General features: G+C 39.6%; 1 protein-coding gene and 1 pseudogene across 2 annotated transcripts in view; both read left to right on the forward strand.

Annotated features, from left to right (window-relative positions):
- The first annotated feature begins 1,482 nt into the window (after positions 1-1,482).
- On the forward strand, positions 1,483-7,887 carry LOC143858447 (protein FAR1-RELATED SEQUENCE 5-like; annotated as a pseudogene).
- A 1,240-nt stretch (positions 7,888-9,127) lies between these two features.
- The window catches only part of PEX7 (peroxin 7), a 30,168-nt gene continuing 22,347 nt past the window's right edge, over positions 9,128-16,948 (forward strand). For both annotated transcript variants that reach the window (XM_077369371.1, XM_077369370.1), the window contains exon 1: positions 9,128-10,344. In XM_077369371.1, coding sequence (XP_077225486.1) covers positions 9,351-10,301 — 951 coding nt within the window. In that variant the 5' untranslated portion in view covers positions 9,128-9,350 and the 3' untranslated portion in view covers positions 10,302-10,344. The remainder of the gene's footprint in view (positions 10,345-16,948) is intronic.

Here is a 16,948-nt window from a genome sequence, read left to right on the forward strand (position 1 = left end):
TTCTTAGATGTGATGAGTTAGGATTAGATGCGATGAGTTAGGATTTGGATGTTCACTTTCTTTGCCCATCCCCGGGTCATGCATGATTAGCTAGACGTTATCTCGGGGATATTCGTTCCCATTTCGCATGATTTTTGCCCAAAACTCTTCAAAGTTAATAATAAATGGCATAAGAGACCAGGTGCTTGCACTTGGGCGAATTGGGGGCGCCTAACCCCTTCCCCATTCGTCATCAGGCACGGACCTTTTGTATCTCTGGTTATCTGTTGCGACAGAGCACAGCATGGGATCCAAGGCCCACTTCCTTGGATGGCGACTCTTTCTTTGTTTGAGGTACGCCTCGAATCCGGGCTAGTCCCCGAATCGAGAGGTATCTCACTTTACATCGTCGCTCATGCTGTGAGGGGCACTCTTTCGAGAGTTCCTTGGCGGAGCTCTCCTTCACGTGGATGATCTAGAGACTTTCTGGGGGGGGGCCGTCCTCCCGCCTCTCTAGGATCGGGGTCCACAGTGAGAAACCAAGTTTTTAAAAAGGAAATCCTAAAAGATAGCGTCAAAATAACGTTTGGAATTCTATGCCTCGTGGGATCTCCAATTTGAGCTTTAAATAGCGTCAAAATAGCGTTTGGAATTTCATGCATTTTGGGAACTTGAAGTTCAATTATCAAGAATTTTTTTTTTGGAATGCAGTGCGGGTGGCGCGTGGCGACACCCCCCAACTTACCACATCTACTTTATAGCGTTTGGAATTCCATTCGTTGTGGGAACTCGAAGTTCAATTATGAAACGTTTTTAAATTTCGGGATGCACTGGGGGTGCCACATGGTGACACCCCAGCTTATCACATCTACTTTATAGCGTTTGTGGGAACTCGAAGTTCTAGTCGTGCGGCATTTCCATGTGCGGACAAATTATCCATGATTCTGAGGACTTGGACTTTCATGTGCAGACACTTGAGGACTTGGGGACAAATTGTCCATGACATCTTTAATGTACGGACACTTGAATAGGGTTTTTTAGATTTACATCAGAAAGGGTTTTGAGAAGGCCGGGGGGAAGGTTTAAGATTATGACAACCGATTGCCAGTCCTAAACCTATTATTTCAGATTTTCTTCTCCAGCAGATTTGAGAGATGGTGGTCATAACAGGGTATAAGAAAAACTCAGGAAGAAATCCGAGAGATGGATTTGAGAGATTGTTGTCAAACAAACATGGTAAAAGAACTCAGGAAGAATAAACAAGAAAAGGGGAGGTGGGGATTGAGATAGAACACATGTTCTCTTTCACCCCTTTAACAAGATCTAATGAAAAAAATTAGGGCATAATAGGAGAGAGAGAGAGAGAGAGAGAGAGAGATGAGCAAAACCAAGATACCTTGAAGTGGGGAGAGAAGGGAAACGACCCAGAGTGGGAGATGAGGGTTTGAAATGGAGAGATGAAGGGTTAGGTCGAGAGATTTGGGGATGTGCGCGATATAACACATGGACTTCAAGTTTCACTTGTTAACGGGGAACAGTGCAATCGAGTTCTTTACTTATAAGTCCGTACTTTAAGTTCGCGCCTCGAAGAAAGTCAGTGATTTTCGGAAATTTCGACTAAGGGCTCGTTTGAGAGTTTCGAAAAATTGACGCACCCGACTAACGGCGGAATTTGAAGAATCCACCAAAGACCCCCTTTCTCTTGAAAGGAGGTATGCACAGAAGTTGCGCGTATAGGAGGGGGACACGTGGCAGCACCACGTTGTCACACATTCAGCTTTACTTATATATAATAATAATAATTAGATATAATTAGATTTTGAGTCCAAAAATAGGTTTAGAAATGGCAATCAGTTGCTCGAAACAAACATGGCTTATGCTTTCTATGAATAAGGTTTAGAACTGGCAATCAATTGTTCGAAACAAACAGGGCTTATGCTTTCTATGGATAATTGAAAAATTAAACAAAGACCACGATTTGTCATGCCCGTGGATTTAAATTTCGACCAAAATCTGAAAATTCGGACTGAAATTTCTGATTTCGGTCGAGAGTTCAAGACCGACACCGAAACGTACCAAAACCGAAATGGCCGAAACTTACCAAATTTTGGAGATTTCGGCGAAATTTGAATAAAAATATTATTTTTTTGAGGAATGATAGATGCAAGGGCTAAAGAAGGGCCTTTAAATAGATCCACGTCATTATGTGCAACCGAAACAGTTTCTCAACTTACTTTTAAAATGACGTGGATCTATTCAAGGGCCCTTCTTTAGCCCTTGCATAAAGAGGCCCCTTGCATCTATCATTCCTCCAATTTTTTTATTCCTTTCCCCAAAAAAGGGCATTTCATGCGCCTTTACCTCCCAAATTTCGGCTGAAATTTCGGGATTTTGATAGAAATTTCGGTATCAGTTACCTCCCAAATTTCGGCCAAAACCGAAATTTAAAACCTTGGTCATGCCCAAAAATTAAGGAATAATTCAAAAAATTATGTGTTGCCTTCAACAAAATTTCTTACAAAATCATGAATAAGTCACAAATTTCTCATTATATTATTTGTAAATCTAATGAAATCCAAATTAAACATTAAAAAGAGACTTAGGGCCCGTTTGGATACCTCGTGCATTTGTATTTTGATTTCGATTTAATTTTTGGATACAAAACACATCAATCATCTTCATGATCATGTTTTATAAGAGAGAGAGAGAGAGAGAGAGAGAGAGAGAGAGGGATGTCTCGCTGCTGCCGGAGCAACGTCGAGGAGCAGCGATGTTGAATGAAGTTGCCACAAATATTGATTTCCAAATAATGTCTCGCAGAAAAATTTGAAAATCGGAATTCTTTGCACTGTTGTAGCTGATTTGGAAATCTAAGGATCTGATTCAGTTCAAAATATCAACTAAATCCAAATCTAAATCTTGTTGGTATCCAAATGTGGCTTTATAGTTTAGGAAAATAAAAATAAAAAAAGAGAACGATTCAGCAGCACCAAGCGCTTCGTCGCCCATGTCTCTACCGTCAGATTAGGTATACGGTCTAGATTAAAATTTCGAAAAACCGCTTGGAATAGGTAGCCGGGATCCCTCTTTCTCCTCCTCTCCTAATCTGTAGGGCGAGAATATCGCATCACAATCTATGCGAAAAAATGAAAATTTCCAATTTCAGCGGAGATTTTTTCTCTGGGTTATTCCACCAATTGATTTTGATAATCTATAGGATGAAAATCACCCGAAAGAGGGAGAAAAAACAAGATACAAGGCATCGCAAACCTTGGTTTCGATTCTATCTAATCGTTCAATAGAACTAACCAGATCGAGGTAAGTTGATTTTTTATCCATTTTTTTCCGAAAATTATTTCAGATCCAGTCTCTTATTCTCTTCATGCAAATATCTTCTTTTCCTAAGCTTTTCTTCCTGGAGAAATCGTTTATCTTTAGAAATTGTTCTCGACTTGTAGGATTTGATGCATGTTTGATGCCGGGCAACCAAGAAATTTTTCATGAAAAATTAGGAGAAATGATAAATTCGCCCCTTTTCATTACACGGGACACCCCTTTGAATCCTTCCCACGTGAATTACTGCACATTGTAGGTGGCTGTCCCAAGTAGAAAAAGGGGGCGAATAGTTTCTAGAAGTGGTCTGGGGAAGAGAGAGAGACTTGAAAGGGCAAGAACGAGTAGAGTGTTATGGTTTTGTTATTTCAATTCTCAGATCACAAACATACCATGTCTGGCAACCATCAATTCTTTTCGTGATAAATAATTTTCTCAAAGGCCATGTCTGGCAACCATGGAATTTTTCCATGCATCGCGAACCTTGGTTTCGATTCTATCTAATCGTTCAATAGAACTAACCAGATTAAGGTAAGTTGATTTTTTATCCAATTTTTTCCGAAAATTATCTCAGATCCAATCTCTTATTCTCTTCATGCAAATATCTTCTTTTCCTAAGCTTTTCTTCCTGGAGAAATCGTTTATCTTTAGAAATTGTTCTCAACTTGTAGGATTTGATGGATGTTTGATGCCGGGCAACCAAGAAATTTTTCATGAAAAATTAGGAGAAATGATAAATTCGCCCCTTTTCATTACACGGGACACCCCTTTGAATCATTCCCACGTGAATTACTGCACATTGTAGGTGGCTGTCCCAAGTAGAAAAAGGGGGTGAATAGTTTCTAGTAGTGGTCTGGGGAAGAGAGAGAGAGAGAGACTTGAAAGGGCAAGAACGAGTAGAGTGTTATGGTTTTGTTATTTCAATTCTCAGATCACAACCATACCATGTCTGGTTCCTCATGCCATGTCTGGCAACTATCAATTCTTTTCGTGATAAATAATTTTCTCAAAGGCCATGTCTGGCAACCATGGAATTTTTCCATGATAAATTAGTTTCTCATAGTGGTGTGAGAGGAGTAGTCTAGGTAGTAGAAGGTTTGAAAGGCTTCGACGGAAGACTATTGGGAAAGATGCCCAAAATGTGCTCGAATATTTCAAGCGTATGCAATGTCAAAATCCATTATTTTTGTATGCAATACAAGTTGATGAAGATTATCGCATGACGAATTATTTTTGGGCTAATGCAAGATCAAGAATGGCCTACAATTATTTTGGTGATGTGGTGACATTTGATACCACATACAGGACTAATTGATATGGAATGCCATATGCACCGATTGTTGGGGTGAACAATTACAAACAGTCAATTATATTTGGATGTGCATTATTGTTGGATGAAACTGAAGAATCTTTTATTTTGTTATTTAATACATGGCTTGAAGCTATGTCAGGGCGTCATCCGATTGCAACAATTACCGATCAAGATGCAACCATTGGAGTAGCAATTGCGAAGGTATTTCCAAACACACGTCACCGTCTATGCAGGTGACACATCTTTAGAAAGATTCCAGAGAAGTTCGGTCATGTGGCACAGGAACATCAAGATTTCTCTAAGGATTTTTTTAGATGCATCAATCAGACTGAGTCAGATTCTGTTTTGAATCATCATGGTGGACGTTTATTAATAAATATGAACTGAGGGAGGATCGATAGCTTCAATCATTATATGCGATTCGTGAAAAATGGATTCAAGTTTACTTATAAGACACTTTATTTGCAAATATGACTACCACACAAAGAAGTGAAAGCATAATTTTTTTTTTCGACGGATATGTGAATACGCATACGTCATTAGGGGTGTTCATTATTCGGTTATAACCAAATAATCGAACTGAACCGAATTGGTTTGGTCGGTTCGGTTCGGTTCGGTTTTTTTCCTTTTCGGCTTGGTTTCGGTATTTTTTTTGGAAATTCAGTTATTCAGTTTCGGTTTCGGTTATCTCAAAAAAAAATTCGGTTAATCGAAAGAACTGAAATTTTGATAAAAACCATTATTTAAAAAAAAAAAAAAGTGCTACATGGGCACTCAGTAGGATGATCAAAACCGTCCATTTGATTGATCACAACTTAATTAGGATGTGCTCAAAAAATCATTTCGATTAGATGATCCTGCCCTCCGATCGAAACCGAGATTTTGTTTTTTTCCTTCTTTTTCTCACACTATTCGATTAACCGAAATAACCGAATTTTTTATCGGTTCAGTTTTTAAAATTTTCGATTCGGTTTCGGTTACCGAAATTTATTTCGGTTATCAAATTTCGGTTATTTCGGTTCGGTTATAACCGAATAACCACCCCTATGCGTCATTGGAAGTATTTGTTAACCAATGTGAGAAAGCCATAAATAATCAATATGTAAAAGAGCTCGAAGAAGATTTCAAGACACAATACACAAACCCAATCATGAAGACTGAGTTTCCTATGAAAAATCAAGCGTCTGAAATATATACAAGAAAATTGTTTCTAAAATTTCAAAAGCAATTATTTCGAAGTTTGCTTCAAAACATAGAAATGGACAAGGATGATGGATTGATTACTACATATAATGTGACAGAAATTGGGATAAATAAAAGGGTTTATATAGTTACATTTAATAGTTCAGAAGTCACTGCAAATTGCAGTTGCCAAATGTTTTGAGTATGCTAGTATTCTTTGCAGACATATAGTAAGAGCATTCCTTATGAGAAATATTATGCATATGCCCTATCATTATATATTGAAACGTTGGACAAGAAATGCCAGGAGTAGACCTACACCAAGTGATAATAGTCCCAATATGCCTCTTAACTTGTACGAATCTCGGACAGTTCGATACAACGATCTATGTCGTCAGGCCATTAATTATGCCGCAGAAGGAGCCAATACAGTACATGTTTTCAATGTGGCAGTGTGTGCTCTCAGAAAGGCCCTTGAAGAAGTTGTCTCTGCTAGAAAAGAAGAATTAGTTGCTTCCTCTAGTCGTGCAACCAGTGACGGTGTCCTCACATACAATTTGCGAAGTGAGTGAAGCAGATAATGTTATAGGGCATATAACTTTGCGAGAGCCTCAAAAGGTGAATACAAAAGGTCGTGGTAGAATCAAGCCCGGTTGGGAGAAGAAGCAAGAGAAGCGAAAGAGAACTGCAAAATGCAAGAAATGCAACCAACCAAATCACAACAAGCGCAACTGTCCAAATTTAAAGAGCGTAAGGTAATATAAGTATCTTTCCTTATAATTTCCTTCTTTGTTTTATGCACGAGTGTTTGGCCTTGCTATTTGACATTTCTGTTTTGCCGGATTATTTTTTTCTTTTTTTTGAAATGGCAAATAATATTGAATAAAAGGGGGGCCCCGAGAAGGGAAAACCCAAGAATATAGAAAGAAAAAGAAACAGAAAAGAGAGCACAATGCAGATGACACTTCAAGGAGGAAGATGATCAGACCATCTCAAAAAATCGCTCCCCACCCCTCTCCTAGCCAACAAATCCGCCTTCTCATTTGCGGACCTCCAAACATGGTTCAATTCAATATTTGATTCCGCGATTATTTTCTCCATGTCATCAAAAAGAGCCAAGAATCTCCAAGGAAGAACTATCCCACCCATCAACCATCGGATCACATTTAGAGAATCCCCTTCAACAGTATCCCTCCTAATCTTTTTTAGTCCTTGAAAAGCCGCTTTGACTTCCGCCTCCGTAGCATCACACTCTCCAATCGGACCGCAAAAGGCCCAAAGCACATTGTCACTATCATCTTGACATAAGCCTCCCACCCCAGCCGGACCCGGATTATTATGATTATTATTAGCAAAAATTTACTATTTTTTTCCTTTTAATTTTTCAGGGATAGTTCAAGCATGCTTGGAAGCCAAGGTTTCACATGGTCGTGTAGGCGAAGAATTTATAATCTCTAATAGCTTCACGTGAGTGTAATAATTGTTTTTTGGATTGGTTTCACGTTATTTTTCAAAAATTACTCAAAGACAATCTAATGCTGAAATGGTTGGCTAAAATAGGGATGTTCTGACAACTAATATATCTGATATGCATGTCGCAAATGATTTCACTATTTCCGTGCCCAGCACTTCTACGCAGGTAACTAAGTACATGAGTTTTGGCCCAAATGCAATTTTTACAGGCTAGTTTATCTAGTACTATGTTATTTAACATATGATTTATATTTTCAGGTTTCTCGTGAGACTAACTTTCAAGATAACAATGCCCTCTCCTAGTGAAATTATCATGTAATTAAGAAGGTATGTATTAATTTAATTCTCAGGTTCTTATACTTAACATATTATGAACACTTTCTTATTGAACATTTTTGCATGAAGTATTTGGGAGGCTAGTGAGGTGCATTGATTTTGTATTGAAGTTGGAAGGAATACAAATGTCTCTGGAATTAGTGTTATTGGAAGTTTATGCAACTAGTTCGATTCTATCTATTGTTTTCACCATCGGAATGAAAGATGAGGTTCCTCCAGGGTCAGAGTTCATGGCACACAGGGAAAGAATTGACAATGTTATGTTAGATTAGGCTCTTTAGGGAATGGATTCAGTAATTCAGTTATTAATAATGTGTGATTTTGCTACTAGTAATTAACAATATTTTGTTTCGAACCTTTCTTTATGTTATGATTGCATGCACGGGAGTTTTTGAAATTTAATATGGTGAAAATAAGAAGGGAAATTGTCTATCAGAGTTCTAAATGTATTTTTGTTGTGATACTTATTGAAGTGAGTGGCTTGGATTGTGTCAAGCACTCAAATGTGTAAACTAACTGTAAGCACTCCAAAAATACATTTAGAACTCTGTATCAGAGTTCTAAATGTATTTTTGTTTTATATAAGTAGAACATCTGCATAACATCAGTCGATGGCCATGAATGAGTTGAATTTATGAAATTACCAAATGCTAGTAAACCAAGGGAGTTGTTAAATCTCAACTATATATGATGCTGAAAAACTTAGTAGAGGATGACAGTTAGACCTGGCAAACGGGTGGGTCGGGCCGGGTCAACCCGCGGGTGATGCGGGTGCGGGTCGGGTCAGAAATTGACCAGTATTTTTGCGGGTCAGAATTTAGGTGACCCGCACGGCCCGCGGGTGGGCTGGATCAACCTGCAGGTCACCGGCAAATTCAAACAGGTGTTTATTTTGAGAAATGTTATCACTGGATTTTGATGAGGGCGGTATGGCCGGCACCATGGGATGATCCAAACCGTCCATTAGATGGCGCACAGGCTAAATAGGTGTTGCCCCAAAAATCATTTCAGTAGGTTGATCCTAACCCTCCGATCTATAGAGCGTTAGGATCAAGTGATCAACCCTCTAACATTCAAATCGGAGGGTTGGGATCAACCTATGGTGCTAGCCATAACCTATTCAGTCATCAAACCCTTAAAAATAGATTAGCATGACAAAATCACCATCCTTTGCATTAGAAAAAAAAGCCATCTAACTAGATTAGCATAACAAAATCACCACGCTTAAAAAAGCCAAGTGACCCGCGGGTGCCCGCGGGTTGACTCGACCCGACCCGACCCGTGTTTTTGCAGGTTGGGTCACCCGCAGGTTAGTTTTGACGGGTCACTAAAACTCAGCCCCGTGCCCGCAAATTTGCGGGTGGGTCGGGTCGACCCACGGGCACAGGTTATGTTTGCCAGGTCTAATGACAGTCCCCATTTAAACCCATATTCTTCAAAAAGTAGGGTAGAGCCACATCATAGGGCCCAAGTCAGGAAAGGATAAATACTACTAAAACCGGATCCCGTTAGTGTGACAGAGATATATCTCAAATAGACTTTTTTGCCATTGTGCGGATTCGTGCCTCTTTTATTTTAACAAACAGGGTTCCCGTTTCCCTAGCAAACCCTTTTTTAATCCACACCGGCATTAAAAAGCAATGACAAAATGCAAAACCACACACGAGAGCATTGATTTGATCCTTCTGGTTCTGGTTAGGGTTTCTAATTTTCCTCTCTAGTAGTAGAATTAGAAATGCCTTTGTTCAAGACCCCCTTCAACGGCTACGCCGTGAAATTCAGCCCCTTCTACGAAACCCGCCTCGCCGTAGCCACCTCTCAAAACTTCGGCATCCTAGGCAACGGCCGCCTCCACATCCTAGACCTAACCCCAACCGGCTCAATCGCCGAACTCCGTTCCTTCGACACCGCAGACGGAATCTACGACTGCGCCTTCTCCGAAGACAACGAAAACCTAATCGTCTCCGCCGTCGCAGACGGCTCCGTAAAACTCTATGACCTCGCCCTCCCTCCTTCTTCCAACCCCATCCGATCCCTTCAAGAACACACCCGTGAAGTCCATTCCATTGACTATAACCCCGTTCGTCGTGATTCCTTCATAACCTCATCATGGGATGATACTATTAAGCTCTGGACCATTGATCGACCTGCTAGTGTTCGTACCTTTAAAGAACATGCTTATTGTGTCTACTCTGCGGTGTGGAACCCTAGGCATGCTGATGTTTTTGCTTCTTCTTCTGGTGATTGTACTCTGAGGATATGGGATGTTAGACAGCCTGGATCTACTATCATCCTTCCTGCTCATGATTTTGAAGTGCTTTCTTGTGATTGGAATAAGTATGATGATTGTTGTATTGCGACTGCGTCCGTTGATAAGTCTATTAAGGTTTGGGATGTGAGGAGTTTTCGGGTTCCTGTTTCTGTTTTGAATGGGCATAGTTATGCGATTAGGAAGGTTAAGTTCTCGCCGCATAAGGAGAGTTTGATTCTTTCGTGTTCTTATGATATGAGTGTTTGTTTGTGGGATTATCGGGTGGAGGATGCGTTGGTTGGGCGGTATGATCATCATACGGAGTTTGCCGTTGGGGTGGATATGAGTGTTCTTGTTGAAGGGCTTTTGGCGAGTACTGGATGGGATGAGGTTGTTTATGTTTGGCAGCTTGGGACTGACCCCAGAGCGCCTTGAAGTGTGATGCTATGGTCTTGTTTGAAATTGCAAGTCTCATGGGGTATGTTGCTACTTGTTCTTCTACACAATAATTTGGGTTTAATTGTTATATATACATCAATAATTACTCCTTTTTCTATGTACAATTAAATAAATGAACTTATGAAAACCCGAGCTATAAAATGTGTTTGTAGTTTTGGATGATATGAGCACTATATGGATTCAGTGGTGTTCTTTGTATGCCTTTTGAAATGTTCCATTTCTTTAGTAGCATTTATTTGGTATTTTCCCTTTTCTTGCAATTGAATTCTCTCTTGTGCTGGAGTTTATCAGCAATACCATTGTGTATAGACCATCGATATGCTCTGAATTTTCCAATAATCTTTTCTTCACAATGTCCGTACTCCTTCCTTTAGAACAGCAGCCAGTAACCTTATTTGTGCCTAGGTGGCGTTTTTTTTAATGATTTTCTATGTTTTAAACTAAAGGAGAATGCCATTTTTTTGAATTTAAAATTCAGGCATACATTCTCTGGTTGCTAAGTGGCACTATTTAGTGCTGTTCCTATTGATTAATACATGTGGTGTTTGATTAAAGTCCTTAAAGAAACCAAGTCTCCAAAAAAAAAAAAAAGCATATTGCTAGTGGTATGGTTTAGCTCAATGCTATTCAATCTCAAGCTTCCTTTGACTTTAGTGGAAGTATCAAATAACATTACTCCCAATCATATATTGGACATAGTGGGTTACATGAGTTAGTGGAGGGCTCAACTCAAGCACCTTGATATTGTCTTTAGCTATGGTTAGTTAACACAAGTGATAAACTTGGAAAGTGACTTCCATGGTAAGAAATAGTGAATTAGATCTGTGCATGTGTTTTTGTTGAAGCCACTTGAATACCTAATTGCTACTGTAAACCATTTGCTAAAGCTCAGGTTGTATGTGACTTGTGACTTGTTTGGTGTGTGATAATGACTTGGCCAACTATTTGATCCTTAGAAGCACGAATCTTCCCTCGGGGTGCCGCTCCTACCTCGGAACCTCGATTTGGTGCTCTTAGGAAGGAGCTTCGAGGGAGTGCGACCCCAAAGAGATGGGAACCGCTCCCATGACGCTCCCATCCTGCTTCTATTACTCCATAAGTCCCACCATCACCAACTTCCTTGCATCAAACTCCAACTCTTCAAAGTACTTCATTGGAGCAAGCACAAAGGCCTGTGCATCTTCTGAAGGCACGAAGAACGAGTGCACGTAAATGAAGATGGTTAGAAGTTACTGCTTTTTAATGTACTTAAATTTTAATAGATACTTATGAAAATGGTTAGAAACTATTATTTTTTTATTTACTTGAATTTTGAAAGATATATAAAGAAAATATTATATATACGCTACCATGGCGCTCCCAAACTTGGACTCTTATAGACCTCACGCTTCCCCACCCCTGCTCCGGTCTTGCTTTGTGCTTCTAAGATCTGATCTAAACTCATGAAAAGCTCAGCTAGACCTTTAGTCTCTGTGAGGTCTAGAGTCCATTGGGAGATCAGTTTGTGCTGAAATGGCACTCACAAGCATGGAGCCATGAGCTATGGCACAGGAATGACATGTTCTGCTATCTAATTCTTTAATGCTATCGAATTCATAGGCCTTCTGATTCAGTTTTCAAAATGAATGTAATCCAACGGTTGGAATAGTTGGGATTTTCCTTTCTATTTGATCTGTAGTGCTGACCCGAGTTAACTGGTTGTGTTGCAAACACCAGTCCAGAATGGGCCTCAAAGACCTGAAGTAAACTACACGCCCAAGGAAGGTCCTAAAGGCGTAGAAAGCACAGTGGCTTTTGTTATCACAGAAATTTGGGTGTTCCTATGAAAGGATCCTTTTCTTTGAGTGTGATGCCTGCTTGGGATATTATTAGTCATTAAGACTACTGTTGGATGCCTCTTGCACTCCTTAGGACTCTGAGCTCTAGAAGAAATTCCACATATCTGAGGATTTACACCAGCCCTTGAATGATATTGGAATTGTTATTGTTTAAACCCAAGAGCTTTTGTGGAGTCCTACTTCACCATGCCATTTTTTAGCAACCCTACATTGTTCTAAACTTCTAATCGATCAACCCTTGCATCTCACATTCCCGCCGCACTTACCTTCTCTGTGGCTGCTCCTTGACTACCTCACAAATCACAATTGTTAACCAAGATTTGAGGAACCTGAGATCGAACATTCAGCAACTCTCAATGTTGAGGGGCCTTTACTGGCGACAAATTTTCACTTGACCGAGAGCTTTGTTAAGGGATTGAGCACCAATGAACTAACAATCTATTCAGCCATTGAAAGCTGCTGCAATATTGATCTGTTTATGATATATGGGGATGCATTTTCAATGAAACTCCAGGTTGGAAGCTGAAATTTTAAGGTAGAGTGAAGGCCATCCAGATTGTAGAAAGGTTTGACCTTGATTGGGAGAGATACCACAACCAACAAAACGACATCCTAGTTCAGAAATTCTAAACACAGTGACATAAAGTAGATACCAACAAGTTCAATATTTGAGGTTTCCACTTTCTTCCCTCTCAAGTTGTTAATTACCTCACTATTGCATGTTCCTCTTTCGCTATTTGATCGAAATTTACAGAACACAGTCCCAATAAACCTATAATTTAGCCGACACTTTGAATTTATTGCTAACACACGTGTCCTGTTGTGTCCGACACGACACGCGTGTCCAGCCATGTCGACACTCCTTTGGACACTTTTTAATATATTGCTAGAAGTGTCGAGTTAATGTGGGCGTGTCGACACATATTTGTGTAAAATCAATGATTTGGTGTATGTACATGTCACCATTTAAAGATTTTTAGATTTTTCCATGTCAGACAATTCATTTTCATGTTGAAACTCAACACACATATCCATATCAATAAATTATGATTATATGTACTTTCTATTTTTCGTGTTGAAACTCAACACACATATCCATATCGATAAATTATGATTATATATACTTTCTTTTTTAGCTGTGTCCCCGTTTCTCAATTCTGGGGGTTTGCCGTGTATGACACTTCATGTCGGTGTCGACACGCGACACTCGTGTCCGTGTCCTCAAATCATAGCAACAAACTAGTCCAGATCATAAGGCAGGGCTTTCAACTAGAACTGTCTTAGCATGTGCAGTAATAATTGCATCTCTATATACATGAAGCTGAAGAAGCCTGACGCTTAAGAGAGAAGAAGCTGCTCGTGAGCACCAGTTCATATTACATGCTGCCATTCATCTTAGTGTTGATTTGGAAGTGAAATGCTAAGTCTTTCTGTTTCTTAAGCCCCATTTGCTCATAGCCAAACTCTCAGGTAGTGCTTACTTAAGCACGCCCAGGAACAGATCAAAATAGCAGCATCCATCCCTTTCTTCATGCTCCCCAACTCCCTCGATTGATTCCTAATTCTGCCAATTCAAACATCAGATCCGAAAGGGGAAAGGATTGTCCAATGTCCACTTCTCAGATTAAAAAACAAAAATGCTGCAACCAATGACAGTATAACATGTTCAATCAACTATGTCAGAATTTGATATGGATGATGCCAAAGTTCTAAAGCACTGTCAACCTCTATGGAGACTAAAAGCTGCAATTTTATAACTCCTAAATCATGCATGCATGGTTATATTATATACACAGCCATAGTATGAAGAGACTTTGGTGAATTTTCTCCCACTTTAAGGGCCCGTTTGGATACCTGATATTTTGTATTTGGATTTGAAATTTAGTTTTGAATACAAAATGAATAGATCCGCCAGCTCATGTTGAGGGAGACAGAGAGGGAAGGGGTACTTCCGATTGGAGGGGAGTGGTTGAGGAGAAAAGAGGGCGAAGGAAACTGCCAGATCTGTGGATTTCCAATTGCTTATTTCCACAGCATATTTGGAAATCTGATTTTTTTTCACTGTCAGTCGTTGATTTGGAAATCAAAGGATTTGATCCGGATCCAAATCACAACACAAAAAGTACTGCAAATGTGAGAAATCAAAATCAAAATCTTCTCGGCATCCAAACAGACCCTAATTGAATTGCAATTGAAAGAACAATTGCATGCCATGAGCATGATGAGTCTGATGGTTATATGTTAAAGATCCATAAAGAGTTGATGCAATGATCAGTGTAGAAAGCAAATATGACATCCAAGCAACAAATTCAAGGGAAAGCAAAGCCTTAAGAAGCATAGAAAATATTTAGTTTCTGTTCTTCTTACTGATATGTTTCTCTTTTCAGCATATAATGTAGGGGTGGCCAACCGGTTCGGTTCTCGGTTTTCGGTTCTCGGTTCCGTGAACCGTAAGAACCGAACCGAACCGTAGTACACAGTAGGACCGAACCGAACCGGACCGAACATAATCGGTTCGGTCCGGTCCGGTTCTTCGGTTCTAATGGCTAATTATTAATTATTAATTATAATTTATAAAAACTTTTAATTAAAGTTATAATATAAGTTGCTTTCTTATTATAAGAATAGTATTAACTATTACTTATTAATATTATAAGTAATTTATATTATTAAGTATATGTATAATAGAAATGTAAAAATATTATATATATATATATATATATATATATATATATATATATATATATATATATTCAAAGTTCGGTTCTTCGGTTCCGGAACCGAACCGAAAACATTAGACCCGGAACCGAACCGAATAAGTTCAGTTCTTCATCAGTGGAACCGAACCGGACCAAAAATATTTTTTTACAGTTCGGTTCCGGTTCGGTTCTTCGGTTCTGGTTCGGTTCTGGCCACCCCTAATATAATGTATTCAATCCATATTTGAATAAGTTTTTCGCCTCGTAATAGATGTTTACAAGTTAATTCTTTAATCTATGTAGGATGGATTTACATCATCACTGATACTTGTGAATCTAGTGGGACTTGTTACACAAGCTGGATGATTCCATAATGAAATAATTAATTTATTATATTGTAATCAACATTTATATTCATCCCCACGATACTATTTAAAGTATCAGATGTGCAAACATAACTACAACAGCTTTAGCTAGAGGGTCTTTGAAGTAGCACAATTATTCTCAATGTAAAAACTAATATATGAGCCACTAAAGCATACAAAAAGCTAGGTTGTATTTCAATAACATCACATCCAATGAATTCAAGTATTGAAATGTACAATCTCTGAGTTTCCTCGCAATCAAGGGATCCTGGCGCTGACAATTCCTATTCCTATTCTATGCTTGTAGCAACAAACCTGGGCAGCCCAGTGCACGAGGCTCCCGTCGTTGTGGGGTCTGGGGAGGGCTAGATGTACAACAACAAACATGGTAAACCATAAATGAAACAAAAGGATTCTTAAAACACTGTTTGAAATTTTTTAAAGCACCATCTTAATCAAACATCCTAGTAAAATAAGAGAAAATACCTGACATATTTATAATGCGGTGACTCCTACGTGCTTCTTTTCCTCAGCAGATCCTCAAATCTCCGAAGCAATGCTTTTTTCTTTCTAGCATCATTGTTGAGCTTCTGTCATCCACCATTCCAACAAATTGAGCCCCATTTATATGATGATAAAAATCATCAGAGTTCACTGTTTCTACATCATCCATGTGTGCCGAGGAAAGAGCTTTCCGGTGGATGTAAGCCCAAGGGTTCCCATGGGTTAATGATTCACCTTACCTTCTTGTTTTGATGCTAGCAAACCAAATTGATTAGGATTTATGGACTAGTGTGTTGCCTTGAGGTGTTGTGTTGTATACATGAATTTCATGTCATAATCGCCATTACACAACTCTTCACAACACATGGCTTGTGGATCAAGGAGCAAAAGAACCAAGAGCTTGCACCTACAGTGAAGACATCCTCATTTGAAGATATTCAAATCAAGAAGCTCATCATGAAGATTTCACAAGTTCCCGACAAGTGTCAAGAAGGAGCTTGGATTGAACATGCCATGGTGACACCTCATGTACCATTCAACATGCATTGAAGATTGGAAGAAGTCACAAGAGCCGAATTAAGTTCAAGATGTTCACTCAAGCTAAAGAAGTCCAAGGAAGTGCAAAGGAGCCAAGACATTCCAAGAAGACTCAAGGTTCTTATTTTTAGAATGTATTTAGAGTCCTCTTGATTTTATGTAGATTGCACTTTAAATAGGTTTTCAAATGATTTTCATACCTAAATTTTTACATCTTTGAAAATCATCAAGACAACAAAAAAGGTGTTTGAAAACCTAGAACTTAAGCCCAAAGACCATGGCTCAAAAGCCCCTAATTTTTAAAGTTAAAATGGAATTTTACACAGGGCCGATCGACCGGGGTATACCGGGCGACCGCGGCAAGCTTGCTGGAATTCCAGCACTTGCGGAAAAATAGCTGGCCGGTCGACCGGGTTTGTCCGGCGACCGCGGAATAAGTACTGTTGAAACAGAACTATTCCGACATGGGTTTGGGCGGGCGACCGCCGTGGGTCGGTCGACCGCGGATAGGTTTATGAGCTAAAAATTTGAGCAAACGGGTAGCCTTCGTCGGGCGACCGCCATGGGGTCGGTCGACCTCGACGATAGAAAATTTAAAAATAAAATAGGGCGCCTGATAGGGGCGGGCGACCGCTGTGGCTCGGTCGACCGCGACGGTCGGGCAAACTAGCTGTTGGGGC

The sequence above is a fragment of the Tasmannia lanceolata genome, unplaced genomic scaffold, assembly GCF_043159265.1.
Source record: "Tasmannia lanceolata isolate RefF3 unplaced genomic scaffold, GAP_Taslan_0.1 ptg000026l, whole genome shotgun sequence".
Taxonomy (NCBI): Eukaryota; Viridiplantae; Streptophyta; class Magnoliopsida; order Canellales; family Winteraceae; genus Tasmannia; species Tasmannia lanceolata.